Source organism: Tachypleus tridentatus, chromosome 2 (genome assembly GCF_004210375.1).
Source record: "Tachypleus tridentatus isolate NWPU-2018 chromosome 2, ASM421037v1, whole genome shotgun sequence".
Lineage (NCBI taxonomy): Eukaryota > Metazoa > Arthropoda > Merostomata > Xiphosura > Limulidae > Tachypleus > Tachypleus tridentatus.
Window position 1 is genome coordinate 101589127 of NC_134826.1, and position 14435 is coordinate 101603561.

General features: G+C 30.6%; 1 protein-coding gene and 1 long non-coding RNA gene across 9 annotated transcripts in view; one reads left to right on the top strand and one right to left on the bottom strand.

Annotated features, from left to right (window-relative positions):
* The first annotated feature begins 1277 nt into the window (after positions 1-1277).
* Positions 1278-14435, top strand: part of LOC143244708 (uncharacterized) — a 48931-nt gene continuing 35773 nt past the window's right edge. Inside the window, exon 1 of one of the 2 annotated variants that reach the window (XR_013025285.1) lies at positions 1278-1370. This is a non-coding gene — a long non-coding RNA (uncharacterized LOC143244708). The remainder of the gene's footprint in view (positions 1371-14435) is intronic. The other variant, XR_013025286.1, reaches the window with a different exon arrangement.
* The window catches only part of LOC143244706 (uncharacterized), a 90437-nt gene continuing 78620 nt past the window's right edge, over positions 2619-14435 (bottom strand). For 3 of the 7 annotated variants that reach the window (XR_013025282.1, XR_013025283.1, XM_076489828.1), the window contains 2 exons: positions 13753-13804; positions 2619-10819 (listed from right to left, as the gene is read on the bottom strand). Coding sequence is in view for 5 of the 7 variants with exons in the window: in XM_076489828.1 (XP_076345943.1) it covers positions 10796-10819; positions 13753-13804 (76 nt within the window). In the remaining 2 variants the exon portion in view is untranslated. Of the gene's footprint in view, positions 13805-14435 lie in introns of all 7 variants that reach the window. The other 4 variants (XM_076489830.1, XM_076489826.1, XM_076489829.1 and 1 more) reach the window with 3 other exon arrangements.

Here is a 14435-nt window from a genome sequence, read left to right on the forward strand (position 1 = left end):
TGCAACAGAAGTAAAAGTGAATGTTTCGATAAAGTATGTTTTACAAATTGGTTTGAAACTGTTTTTGTCCTTCATGTTAAAAACCAACAAAGTACAAAAATATCATTTGGAGGCAATTTCCGAAGCCATTTTAGTGAAAGGGTGTTAGAAGTTATCAGAATAACACAACATTTGCTTTGTATTTTTTTAGCTATTTAAAACACTTAATGCAGCCATTAGATGTTGCCTTCTATAGTCCTCTAAACGTCATGAAGGAAAGTTCTTAACAGTCGAAAGGCAAGCACTCACGACAAATCACATGTGCTATCAAATGAATGATTCTTCCTGCTTCCTAACCCTTAAATGCTGGTCGTCACCAATTGATGCTGCTACCTACAACATTCCCGCTGTTTAAGGGTTAAAAAGCTATACAGATCTATCTACCCACAAAATAAGCAAAGCAATGAAAACCCGATTACAGGCTTTAGAGTCTGTATACTTTATCCACTTGATCCTGGTATAGTTCTGAACAAACTCCTAGATGGGAAACAGGATCCGGCCAGAGTATCCTAAAATGGTGATACTCGCCCATCTCTAGTTTCTAGAGCGGATGTATCGTTGTAATGACGTAAATGTTTTTTTTCAAGTTACTTGATATTCAAAGTAACTCCTGTTGCAGCATTTATTTGAAAAAGAAATGTATTATCATAGTGGTTCAAAGAGCCCCCGAAGCTGGGATAACTTTAAACACTCATTAAATAAAAGTACTTGTACGTGGTTAAAATTTGTGATCATATTATTTTAGTGAAAGATCTAAATAGTGTCCATGTTAAAATGAAGTATTAGCAAATTCAAACTGCAAATGCTGCGCTATAGAAAACTCAAAAACTGCTCAAAGAAGTCCCAGTTGACAGTACTTTACAAAATGAGTATGCAATTGAATGAACATAGTGCCAAAGCTGTTATATTGACGAGACAACTTGCTACTCGTTTGCAGGAACATATAAAATCTCCATCTCACGTTTTTCCAACATATTTCTCGGAAACATCATTCTTTTGATTCTTTTTCAGGTAAAAATCCTTGGCAGAGAAAGCAATAACAAATAAATAATAAGTCTTACAAATAAAAAAAATAAACATATTCTTAACAAATACAAAGACGATCATTTATATCTTTTATTTTTAATCATTTCCTTTTGTGTACAGAACTAATTTCAATATTTAGACTCAAACCTAACAATTTTATTATAAATAAATTTGAACGCTTGTTGATAAATTATGAGCGTACTTGCTTTGTCATATGCTTGAAGATAAGTACTGTTATAAGTCCTCGTTATTTTTCAATTAAATTAAATTAGCCTCAGTTCTTTTATCTCACCTTATGATGCCAGGTAAGTGCTGTGAATAAAATAAACAAGTTTTACAATGTACAACTAATAAAAACGTGTGTGAATTTTGAAAACAGTTGTTTTTAATATTTTTTAAATTAACTAAATACTTTTATGCCATTGCTAAGACATTCAGAAGCAACATTAATTTAGAGATATTTTAATGCATGATATTTCTAACATGCTTCTGGAAACAATGATACTACTTAAGTTGATCATATTTTCAGTTTTGTTACTGGCCACAGGTTTTGTTTCTTTTTTAATTGAATTGAATTTTTAGCCTTCTTTAAGAAAAACTATTATTGCATATATATATATATACTTATACATATTTTTATATCTTTATCAGATGTTAAACTTAATTTTGTTGAAAGTAAGCTATGTTGTTTTGTGTAGATAGCATTGCTATTTTGTACCAAAACTAAACAAAGGATTTGTTGTAAAATAAACAGGAGTAAGCCCTGCTGGTTGAGAAGCACATTCCTTTTATGACCACAACTTACTACTCTGAAAGGCTTGCTTTATGTGTAACCCTATAAGATTATACTCTCATTACCAGTTACTTAGGAAGTCAACCAAACAGACCTTAACGATCTCACCAACTAGCAGCTATCTCCCTTTATTTGGAAGAGTTAAATGAGCAACAGCTACTCTGAAGTAACAAAAATACTGTTAGCAAAAGTCAATCTATGAAGCATTTGATTTTTCAAATCCATATAATTGCTTATTATTTGTTCATTGTTCATTCACCTTATCAGACTTTCCCATGCTAGTATATAAAAGAATGAGCTTGCCAACACAGATAAATTTATATTCTTTGATAATAATGAAACTTTACTCTTTCCATTTATGGAACTTAGGCCTGTCATCACAGATAATTTGGGATAAACCCTGTTTCAGCAAACTTTCTGATATCAAACCACTGTCAACAATTCAGAAGTGTAATTTTTGCAGTAGACAGAAGGAAAAAGATATCTTGATGAGGTTCTGCATAGATGATGGTGTTTTAGCTTATCCTGTTCTCCTCCACAGAAGAACACCACCAATGTGACCTTTAAAATTCATGTATGCCCATATTATACTTTCATACCATTACTACAGTACTCAGCAATAACACATTGTTGAACATTTAACTTCTGAAGTCTCTTTAATATTGGACCATGTCATTGGATATGATGGCACTTTCCATATTGAACAAGGTTTTATGTATTTAAGAACAACAGATCTTTTTAAAAAGAGAAAACAAAATAATATGTTACATATTTCAGCTTTATTTAATACACATAATATTTCTGTTAATGAATTTTATTAACAAAAAATATTGTTTGGCAAAGACAGCCATAGCTGTTTTGAACCTAAAGATTGAAACATTAACAGTTATTCATTCTGTCAGCAGTCAATGAACACTTAGGATCTCTATATTCAAGACAAATACAATATTTATTCCTATTTATTTTAATTTAACCTAGTGAACACTTTTCACATAATTACAGAAAGAACTATTTCTTCTTCCAAATAACAACAAAACACCAACAATTTATATACCTTCATACACTACAGGATGAAAAACTTAATGCAATAGAACAATACTCGTAAATAGTGAAGTCTTTAAACCAAATACTTCGGACGTAATTGCTGCTGATCTTTGATTAGGTTAATATGTTCAGTGAATTGTGTTACATAATTATTTCAATCATAATTACTTGTTTATATAAAATGTAGTTGCCCATATAAATCATTGTAAATAGACTAAGAATTTCTTATTATACACAGTTTTATATTCCAGACTCACAGAGCAGTAACTAAAACATTTACAATAATCAGTCAACTAAGCTGACAAACATATATGACATTTTGACAACTGCACTCTAATATAAACTTTGGTTAGGGAATTGCAAAATCCTCAAAAATTGAAATTGTAATCAAGTTGGGTTTCTTATTTAAACTTCAAGTTAAACAGCCTGATATTTCACGTGGAACGTTTGGATAAATAAAATGTTAACATTGCACAAAATACTCTGAAATAAAACTGGATTTTGAAATATGATGGTAAATAAATTTTCATTTGATTTCAAACTATGCTACAAGACAGAAAGATATGTATATCAAATAATCTAAATTATGACAGTCCTTATTTGCAGGTAAGATTTCAAAATTTCAAAACTCTCACCCCCTAATTTTGTTCCAATGTACAAAAAATGTTATTAAATATCAAATTTCATCCATTTTGAACCATACTCAAAGGTTGCTCAATGAGGATGAAGTTCTAGTCTGCAATGGTCTGGTACTGTATGTATTATGAAATATAAAAACATATTTCTTTTGTATTATAAATAATTTATTAATTTATTGCCTGCACAATAATAGAATTACCTGAATTTGTGTATTTTATACAATTTTTGTGTGATTAGTAATTTTTTTATTATTACCGTTTTCTTTTTGATGTTATGAAAGCACCTTTTATGGACCTGAAAAACTTAAAGGAGGAATAGTTGCTGATCTTCTTTCTTTGTTATGATGGTATTATACTTCTCAATAAGGGCCACACCCCTTCAGCATTGTCGTTTACCACATTCAAGTATTGAACAATCTGTTGTTCCTCCCTGTAGTCCTCTTGGAACTCTTATGACTTGGAGTCATAATTCAGAAATCCAGATGAAATTTTGAGGTACCTGAAACAGGCTATTGTTTTCTTTGTGACAAAGTTGTCAGTTGTCAAGTCCTCAGGCTTCCTGATATTCAGTTAGATGCACTTTCTTCTCAGTTAGAGCATTTATCATTGCTGAATCAAGGAATGCAGAACCAACAAATTCTTCACTAAGGTACCACAGATGACCAGCAAATTTCTGACAAGCAAATTTTGAAATAGCAGAATTAACCTTCTTATATTTAAAAAAACATTGTAGGAAGTTAAGATAATTGCAAGGAACAGTGAATCAAGCCCTAAAATACTCTGAAACAATAAAGATCCAGATGTCACAGGGTCTTCTTTCTTCACAACCAGTGGGCTTAAACTGTCTTATACCCATCAAGATCTTGAGGAAATATAATACTTTGATCATCCAAAATGCATGATGTATGACTCCATGTGGTATAAATTACACTTTACAAAAAAGGATGAAGTGATATTGCTAATTCAAAAAGCACTTGATACTTGTCTCCAAGTTGGCTGACCTGAAGTTATCTTGCAGCAAACTCAATGACACCATCTTGAACTTCCTCTATGGTTAAGCAGAAAGCCTCATACAATCTTTGAAACCACATGTAAGGACAGGTTCTAAGATTTGATGCCAAAATGCTAATTACAGAATATTCTTGTTTGATCTTTATTCTAGCTGCCACTAAATTGTGAGTACTAACATTTCTTACAGCCCCATTTTAAAGTTTAGAAGATGATGATTCTTCAGTTATTCCTATATTCTCATCACTGTTACTGGTACTGAATCCATAAACTTCATCATCACTGCTTTGGGATGATTCTCACTAATTCAGTTTCATATGCAGTCCATTGTCCCTGTTCTACATTTCATTTCTTGTCCATACTTTGCACATTTCTTTTGTCAGTCCTTGACTTCTCTAAAAAAGGAACTTTATCTACTTGGTCCATTTGTCCATATCATCTTCATTCCTTCTGAGTAAGATACAAATTCCTTGGCTTTTGCATTTCTGAATAAGGACAAGGTATCCCTATGACTGATGTTAGAAAAGTTGTCCAGAGGTTTGACAAATCCTTCTTCATTAGCTTGCTGTGTCTTAGTTTTACTTTTTGGAATTTTTCTTTAGATTTACCCACTTTTCAAAATGCTTCTCCAATTTGATATTTTGAGCATTGTTCCAAAATGCTGCAGACTTTTTTATCACAACCTTTGAACTTCTATAGACTGTTTTCTTTGATGTGTTGTGACATTACAAAATTGCATATAGCACTTACCTATTTGAAGGTACTTGCTTACTGTTAGTTCAGTTTCTTCTGAATCAAGCAGCCAAAGTATATGCCAATACAGTGTCTGGTGATATGATACAGATGAATCTGCTTAAATGTGTACATACCCTCACACACATTCTAGAAACTACTACCATTGCATACAGAACATTCTAGAAGTAAAACTAGACAGCATAGATTATTTATACATGGAATGTTCTTGAACATTCTATATAATGTGAGATACACTAGAATATTCTAAAATGTACTAAATTATTTCATAACAGTAAGCTAGAATATTCTGGAATATTCTAGAATATGAAAATATAATATGAACTACAAAGTAAAGTTTAAACAACTTTGAGCAACCCCTAAACGTTATCCAATATAACTAAAATTTGGTGTGAATTACTTTTTTATATATCAAACAAAATGAGTGAGCAAGAGTGTTGTAAAGCAAAACATCAAAAATAAAGTCCACCCTAATATATATTTATCAATATTTCATTCAGAATTTTAAGAGAAACATTATATGTGGAAATAATCATTCATAAACATAAACGTAAGAAAATTCAGCTCAACAAAGCTGGATACTAATTTGTGAACACAAAATTTGAGATTATAGAAAATTTTACTATTTTTATACCAGTATAGTGACAGGATTTATATTAAGGGCAGTAATTAGAATCAATTAACCTCTTTTTTAGGTAATACTTAAGTAATCTACTTTAGTTGTAATGAGTTTTTATTGTTTGAAATAAAAAGCAGGAAATTGAATAATATTTAATTGTATTCAATTACCAGTGGATACATTATTTTCAAAACAATCATAAAACTTATCAAGAAAAACTTATCATATTAAAGAAGTGATGCTTTACAAAAACATTCAAAAGTATTTGTATGACAATTCACATCAGTGTTTAAACAAGTGGCTAATATATAGCCCATTAAAAATAATGAGGCAAGTACTACCTCCCCCTGTCCCATAGTATACCCTAACTTCACATTTCATAGTTAACCAAAATAAATAGATTTTGTGAAATCATGCTTGACCAACAAAGAGGCAAAGTATAATTGAAGCACATAAACATCTGCAAATTTCTTTGCAAGACAATCAAAACTGAAATCATTCATGAAATGAATCTGTGGCATATTCATGGAATAATTATTAATAAAAGTTAGTTAGATTAACAACTGTTAATATATTGAAAAGTCAGTGTGTTTTGGTAACACTACATTTCAACAATGGCTTTTATATCATGTTGCTAAGCAACAAAATTATAATCTAATACTGTTATGAGTCTAAGTACTGAAAGTATAAAATGAAATATACATATATACAACAAAATTAAAAATAATATTTGTTGATTTCTTAATTTAGAATCTTTTTTTATTTAATCAGTTTTTTTAATTAAAAACATTGGTGATATAACAGAAAATAGAAATGAAACAATTTAAGCTTAAATTGAAATCAATATTTTTACTTTCATAATAAATTTTATATACCTGACTCTAGGCCATTGGTGATCCCACTTTATCCTTATTATATCAATGCCCACTACACTTATAAAGTTTCATGGCCCTCTACCCCCTCCTCACAGACAGTAACAGAACTATTCTATCTGGATAAATGCTTTTGGCTTTTGTGACTTCTATTTTGAGAAATCAGGTGTGACATGATACACAAATTTTTATATTGGCCAGATTACAGATTTCCATAAATTTATCTTGTAGTTCAATGTAGCTATAAACTCCCAACTTCAAGCATTAAGCACGATATACATTCTCATACTGTTGTCCTATTAAAGGTTTTACAAAATATTCACTGGTATTTTTTAAAAATATATCCTGTGGAAAATTCATTTTTTATAGTTAAAGTTGTATAATAGCTAAAAGTCTTCATATTCCATTCTTTAAAACTGTCAGTTCTTTAATATGAATGATTTGATTAGGAATGTACTGAAAGTTCTGGTGCTACTAGTCCTGATGAAACTGCAAGCGAAAATGTTGGCTGAAATAGAAAATTTTATTATCACTACCTGGAGAGTAGGTCTTTTTCTCTCTCTCTCTAGCTTTATTGCCAAAGTGTATAAATCCCTTCACTACACACTACAAATTTTGAAACAAAATTTGCTGACTTCCTGTTAACTTGCCAATTTTTAAAAATTTTCTTTCCTACTGGATAATCCCTTTCTCAATGATATACAATGATAATTTACTCAAATTTTATTATGCAAACTCTACTATGCTTCAGGCCTAACAGGTTGTACAGAAGGTTTAGAGAAGCTCTAAAGATAGTCTGAACTAAATTTAAAAAGCAGTGATGAAGCTTGGGGATAAAAAACTTTAAAAATATGAGATCAGCTTGTACAAAGAGGATATTGAAAAATAAAAAGAACCTGGAAATAGGTAGAATATTTAAAGCACAAGAAGTTGAAGTGCTAGCTTTAACAAAAATTCTATCAAATTTGAAGATAAACATAGCAGATTCAAGTGCAGGTTAAGTTGCTATTATTCTAAAGTTAGGAGTATTAAAAGTAAGCAACCTGCAATCAGGGCTCTAGTCAAAATGGAAGACTGTGATGCCATGGAAGTTATTAAAACTTAGTTAGATAATTACTTAGAAATTTTAGGTTATGTTATTGAAAATTAACAAAATTTCTATATTAAGGGTTAGGGTGGCTCTTTATAAAAGGAATGAACTTTAGCTTGTTTGGACTGAAGACATAAATTATAGTCAAGAGGGCAAATCTTACAAGTTATGTTAAAGAGTTTTAAGGACAGAATATTTGAAATAGCAATTATTTCAAGTCACCTGATCAGACAGATAAGGTCATTTACAAATTGTAAAATGTGGTAAAGTTGTTATTAATAAAAATACTGCTGCAATAATTATGGAAGTTTTAAATTTTAGAAATTTATTGGGATTGTAGAGAGTCAAACAAAATTCTTAAAATTATTCAAAATAAAGTCTACACTGAAAAAGTACAAGGGGTACTATTTTAAATATACTGTTAACACTAGGATATGGTTGCAAGAGTTAAGTTGGGGAACATTTGGAGAAGAATTATTATTGTAAAAATACGTTTTACATTTTATTACATGGAATAAAATAATGAAGCTTTAGTTATTATTCTTCAAAACATCAATATGAGTTCATGTGAAAAGATTTATCATTAGTGAACTAAGCTAATTTAAAAGGAAGTATGAGTAGATTTAGAAAGTTTAAAAAACACATTTAGTTCAATATATGATTGTCCCTAAAAACAGTTAACAGGAAAATACAACTTAGGTGGCTTACCTATGATATAAGGGAGACAATCAGGAACAAGTGTGATAAGCATAAAAAGTTAACATATAAAATGGAAGATTTTCAGAATTATATGAAAGCTACATATTAAATTTTAAAAATAAATCAGAAAACCAAAAAAAGGGTTTATGTGAAATAACTAACTAATAATGTTAAAACTAAGTGCAAAGATTTTTTCAGTATGTTAAAATGTATAAAAGTTATTAAATGAGGAACTTTACAGTTCTTAGAGAATACTGTTGAGATAAGGTTCTTGTTGAAGACAGTGAGACAACTGAGCTTGAATTTCAAATATTATTTTGTTTTTAAAAGAGAAGGTATTAGCAACATTCCTGACCCTGAGCATTCCATAGGAAGTACTAGAATTAAGATGCATCATGTAGATATTAATCCTTACATGGTAACTAGAAGAACTGAGAGATTACAATAAAGTACCAGAATTGGACAGGGTTTTCCTTAAAGTTTAAACAATGTCAAAAGTCAAATATGCAAGCCCCTATCTTTCATTTTTGGTAGTCAGTTAACAGATGCCCAGTGATTGGGAGTTACTAATGCTACTTACATTGTAGAAACCTCTAGGCTATTCATTCTTCTTTTGTAATGGAAACATTCAAGTCTGATTAACCCTTTCGGCACGGTTGGCAACCGCAATCGACTTGAAGGGTCAGCGCAGCAGGCAACCTTCCTTTATTCCTGTTATTCTTATGTATTGAAGTTAACATATATAGTATTGGGTACAATCACTGAATATTTCAGGGGCTTTTGTTGAGTTATTGTTAAGATATCATGCTTTTAGTACTGATATCATAATTAGTTGAAGTATCAAACATATATATTCAGTGCCATGCCAAACATTAAAAGTTGTTATTCAGCACCAAAAGGGTTAAAGAGGATTTATAGATTAATTTAATGGAATATATGTATTGCAAACTGTGGTGTCTGTCAAAGGGTTTATCTGTCTCCCACATGAAAAGCTGTACATGTAGACAGAGCTAAGTGGCTGAACATTTACCAATGAAATGATGGGAGAAAAGTCATGAATAATGTTGATGCTAAATTTTACATTGTAAGCAGAAACTGTTAGGAAACAACCACACCAACATTCAAATTTCAAAATGTGACATAACTTTAAGAATAAAATGGTGGTTTATCATATTTTATTGCTAAGTGTCTCTCAGCATGACTGAAATGCTCAACAATTACCTTTCACAGTGGACAATATAAGTATCTCAGAGCTTTGGTTCTAAGTGAAACCAAGGGTACAACACATTTAACCTTTTTTAAAGTCCATGAATAACTTAAATTATTCTGATCACTAGGGACAGGTATTTGTACTCATGATATTACAAAAGAAAGTGGACAAGAATTCACCAATGGTAAATCTTGTCTTACCAATTTCATAACTTTTTTGAGGATACTACTTGTTATACTGATTTGGTGAACACAGATTTTCAAAATGACTATTAGTAAAGTGCCATACAAAAGATCAGCTACTAAAATAACAGAGGTAGAGAGGAGTTGGGGTAGGGCTTGATTAACTGGACAGGAGGATGGTTGTATGAACCTTGTTATTAATGGACTGTATCACAGGTTAGTGCTTTGATGTTTTGATTTTTCTTGTTTATGTTAATGATACCACTAGGGTCATAGTAAGTAAAATATTTTAACAAAATTAACCTCTTGGGTATTTTTAGCTGTATTAATAATGTTGAAATACTACTGAATGACTCTGATGAAATGATAGTTATATTAAATGCAATGAAATGCATTCTGGTTGTCTAATTTAGATGCACTCACACTTAATACAGATAGGAATTCATTTAATAGCATGATTAATGAAAAAGACTTGGCAAAGTGGTGGATTAGCAATTTAAATCAACGAAGTGTTCTGCTACTAAAGCTAATGGAATTTGAAAGATGTATTTATAAACATATTGAATTTAAGTCAAAAGAGTTAATTATCTCTTTCTCTTTATACAAATTCCTAGTTAGGATTCACTTTTAATATTGTGTACAGTTTTGTTCTTCTTATCTAAGAAAGGATACTGATTGATTTGACTTTTGTTTTATTTAATGGTTGTGAGAGAATAACTTTTAACTATGTAAATTTTAAAAATAACATTTTATAATTACCATGAAATTCAAAAAGATACTAACTTCTAAAACTATGGGGCCCTTTTCACAGTCTCTTCCATATCAAGAGGTTTCACCATTTTCAATCTGTATACACATACAATTTTCTTGGTCACTAGATTTACACTTATTTTATCACATGTTCTCACACCCTGTATCTGCATGTTTATCTCATCACTTTGATACAAATGTCTCAAGTACTTGCAGTAATGTAAAAACTCATGCCTTGTACAAAATTTATACAGAATGAATAATTTACATAAGGACTAATGTTAAAATTCAGCACTTGTAATGCAGCAGAACACTAATCAGATCAAACATAAAATATGATTTAGATCTGAATACAATGTCCTAAAAGGAATGGAATAAGATTGTCCTCTCTAGAACAACAAGTCCATAGGCAACTCACTATGTTTTGATAAAGCTCCACCACCAATTATATCTTACATAAGTCAATATCATAAAATGAATTTAATGAATTTTCCAAGAGAAGAAAATAAGATTACTGGCAAAACATGGAGCAGCTGAAAAACATCCTATGATAGAAAGTCTAATTTATAATTTTCTAAGGGAAACTTCACTAAAATCATAAGATAAGAAAAGGATTTACCCATTATTACTCAAATCTTAATTAAAACAAAAGTGTGATATACACTGATAGAATTAAGTTTAGAATATTTTCATCCCAAAAGGAAGTAAAAGGAAATGCATCTTCCTAAACAGGAAATGGAAATCACCAGCAATGTGAATTTAAAGGGTTCCTGTGTCAAAGCATGAAGCACCAAGGAAAAATCCTAGGATTCCAAAATTAAATGAGTAACTCAGATTATTCAATAGGATTTCTGGATGTCCAAGAAAGAGAAAACATGTTTTAAAAAAATAGTTGAAAGACTTGTATATGTTCAGAATGAATGGAAATAAAGATTCAACCAAATTTATCATCCATCACTTCACAAAGGTCTTACACTTAATCTAATAAAGGGTAGCACTGAACCGCAATAAAAATGAACTAGAAGAAACCTATGGCACATGCAAAGGACTAGAGAGAAGCCAGTCGTGAACATTTGGCCTGTCTGGAATACGATGAGGAATAACTGCTTCATAAGGAATAAGAGGCTAAACACAGAGAAAACAAATAAAAAAAAACTGAAGAAAATCTGACCAAATCAATAGTAGCATGGCACTGCTGGAGATAGTTCTATCAAATCACTCAAGATAAAAGATATAAAAGAACAATGCTATTCAGTCATAAAAATGATCTAGAGACAAAACAATGGTAGAAAGAGGGAATAACTGCATTGATCACAGGGTCCAAAATATCAGATATCTTGAGGATAAAGGGATCATTCCACAAACAAAACTCTGCCTAAGTGAGAGCTAATGTACCACAATTATGATTCACGACAACTAGAAATGAAAATACAGCATCTCAATAACAAGAAAGTAAGAATGTGTGCTCTCTTGTTTTTAACATTGGTTATTGTTGCATTGTCAAATTAAACTAAAACCTAAAGACTCTTGAATGATTGTGCAGATATTGCAATTCATCCATAGATCTTTAAATACCAAGTATCTTGAGCTTATTGCACACAAAACATATGACTCCAGGAGATAAGGGAATAATAAACCAAGAAGAAGTGAAAATATGTTGGTAGTATCTGCAGGAATCTGTCCTTACCTGTCAGAGTTCAAAGTTGCTGGATATAATACCACTAGGACTGACAGGCTATCTAGATCTCTACTATAATGTTTGAGGGCACTAACAAATGCTTTCCACACACATACTACTAAATGTGAGAATGAAATTAGCAAAAACATTATTCTTCTCTAATATTAACTGTGGCTTTATCATAACTAATTATTTCATGTATTGAATGATAATGAATATTTATATGTGAAAATAGATTACATAAACAATCTATCATGTTTTTATTTCCTAATATTTTTGAATAGCAAAAGTAATTATAATTTCATATAACAGTATTGTATTTTAACAATTTCATAACTGTTAAGAGATAATTCAATTTGGTGAAAACTGGTGTATTTAGGCCACAAGCTTGGATCAATAAAGCCTAGAATATCCCATTGCTGACAGATATCCTATAGCAAAAAAAATATTAAAAAAATGGTGATATAGATGTGGAACATTATGGAGTGGAGCACCTACATATTGCTCTATTAATTTTTATTTATATATCTATTGCTACTCTTTTTAATTCTTATGTGAAATTGGTGAATGGAGATTAAGACTGAGAGACAGTTTATTCCCACTGCAATATGGGTCCTCTTCTTTAGTCACCTCCAAAACATAGGGTAAATTTTTATAATCCCACATTATAGTTTATACCCTGGGATCTTTTCAATCAGTGCAGCATTTTCTGTTTATTTTTAAATGATAACAAACTAATATAATTAGTCAGACATTTGGATTTGCTGTTTTTAATGCAGTCCTTCTTTATGGTTTTGTTTACTTAACTTTATCAAAATGTATTAATTTTCATTTTATACACACACATACAGACATACAAGTTATGATTTAAAATCCAAATCTGATGAAGCACAAGAAGCCGAGAGGCCTAACGTTTATATTTATCATGGACAAACTAAAATGAATGTGGAAAAAATAACTGTGGTTATCATAATTTAAAAAATACTAGTGCTTACACAGAGACCATAATGCTGACAAAACTACAATGCTTAAGGTTACACTACATTGTATGTACTAATTAATGTGACTGGGCTGAAAAAAAAAATTAAAAAATTTGATGTCTAAGATACATATCTGATTAATTAACTAAGTTTTAGATTAGAATTTCAAAAATTTTTTTGTAGGAATGTAATAATTATTTACTTGCAAAATGTAAAGTCAGTCCACTCTTGTATATGTAGTGTTCTAGTAATACATTTCACCAGTTACAATTTGTGAATACTTTCTATTGTCAACTACATAATGAAACAGTGATTTTTTCTATGCACTGAGGTCCCTGTTGCAGCTGCTGCTCAATGTTAGATATATTTACTTTCATTCCAGAACAAGATTCATTAACTGCTGCATTATCTTCTTCTGCAGTCCTGCAATTAAAAAGAAATGCTAAAATCTAATAATTATTTTATTCATGTAATGGTTCAAAATAGTCACATGCATTCAGAAAAAAAATTATCACACAAATTAACACAATCTTAGTAGCATTTATATTAGTGTTTTTTATTTTATAAAACCAACTTTGCTATATTTCATGACATGAACAAAATATGCATTACTTCTATAGGTGGTCTGGTTGAGTGTTAGGATAAAAAGCTGAGCTGGGAAATACAAACCTGGATAGTGGTGTTACAATTTAAAGAAAAGATATATATCTGATATACCTTTACCATATACTACTTAATTATAGGTGTTGGTTAAGGAACAAGAACATGAGAGTATCTATTGTCACATGTTTCACAGATAGCATCTAGCAGGTCGTGTTGTGTTCAGGCTTGTGAAGTACAAACACAGATGGTTTAATATCTTTTCCTACATGCATGAGTTTGGAATTAAGAAACAGCAATGTTGTTTACATAATATTGAGGAAGAAATCAAGAGAAGAAACTAAGAAATATGTATCCTACTCTTAGGTTATGGAGCCATTCCTTTGTTACTTCAAATGTTTCTGAATGTATCTTCAGGTACAATAGAGGTTTGGACAATTGTATAGAGGTAAAA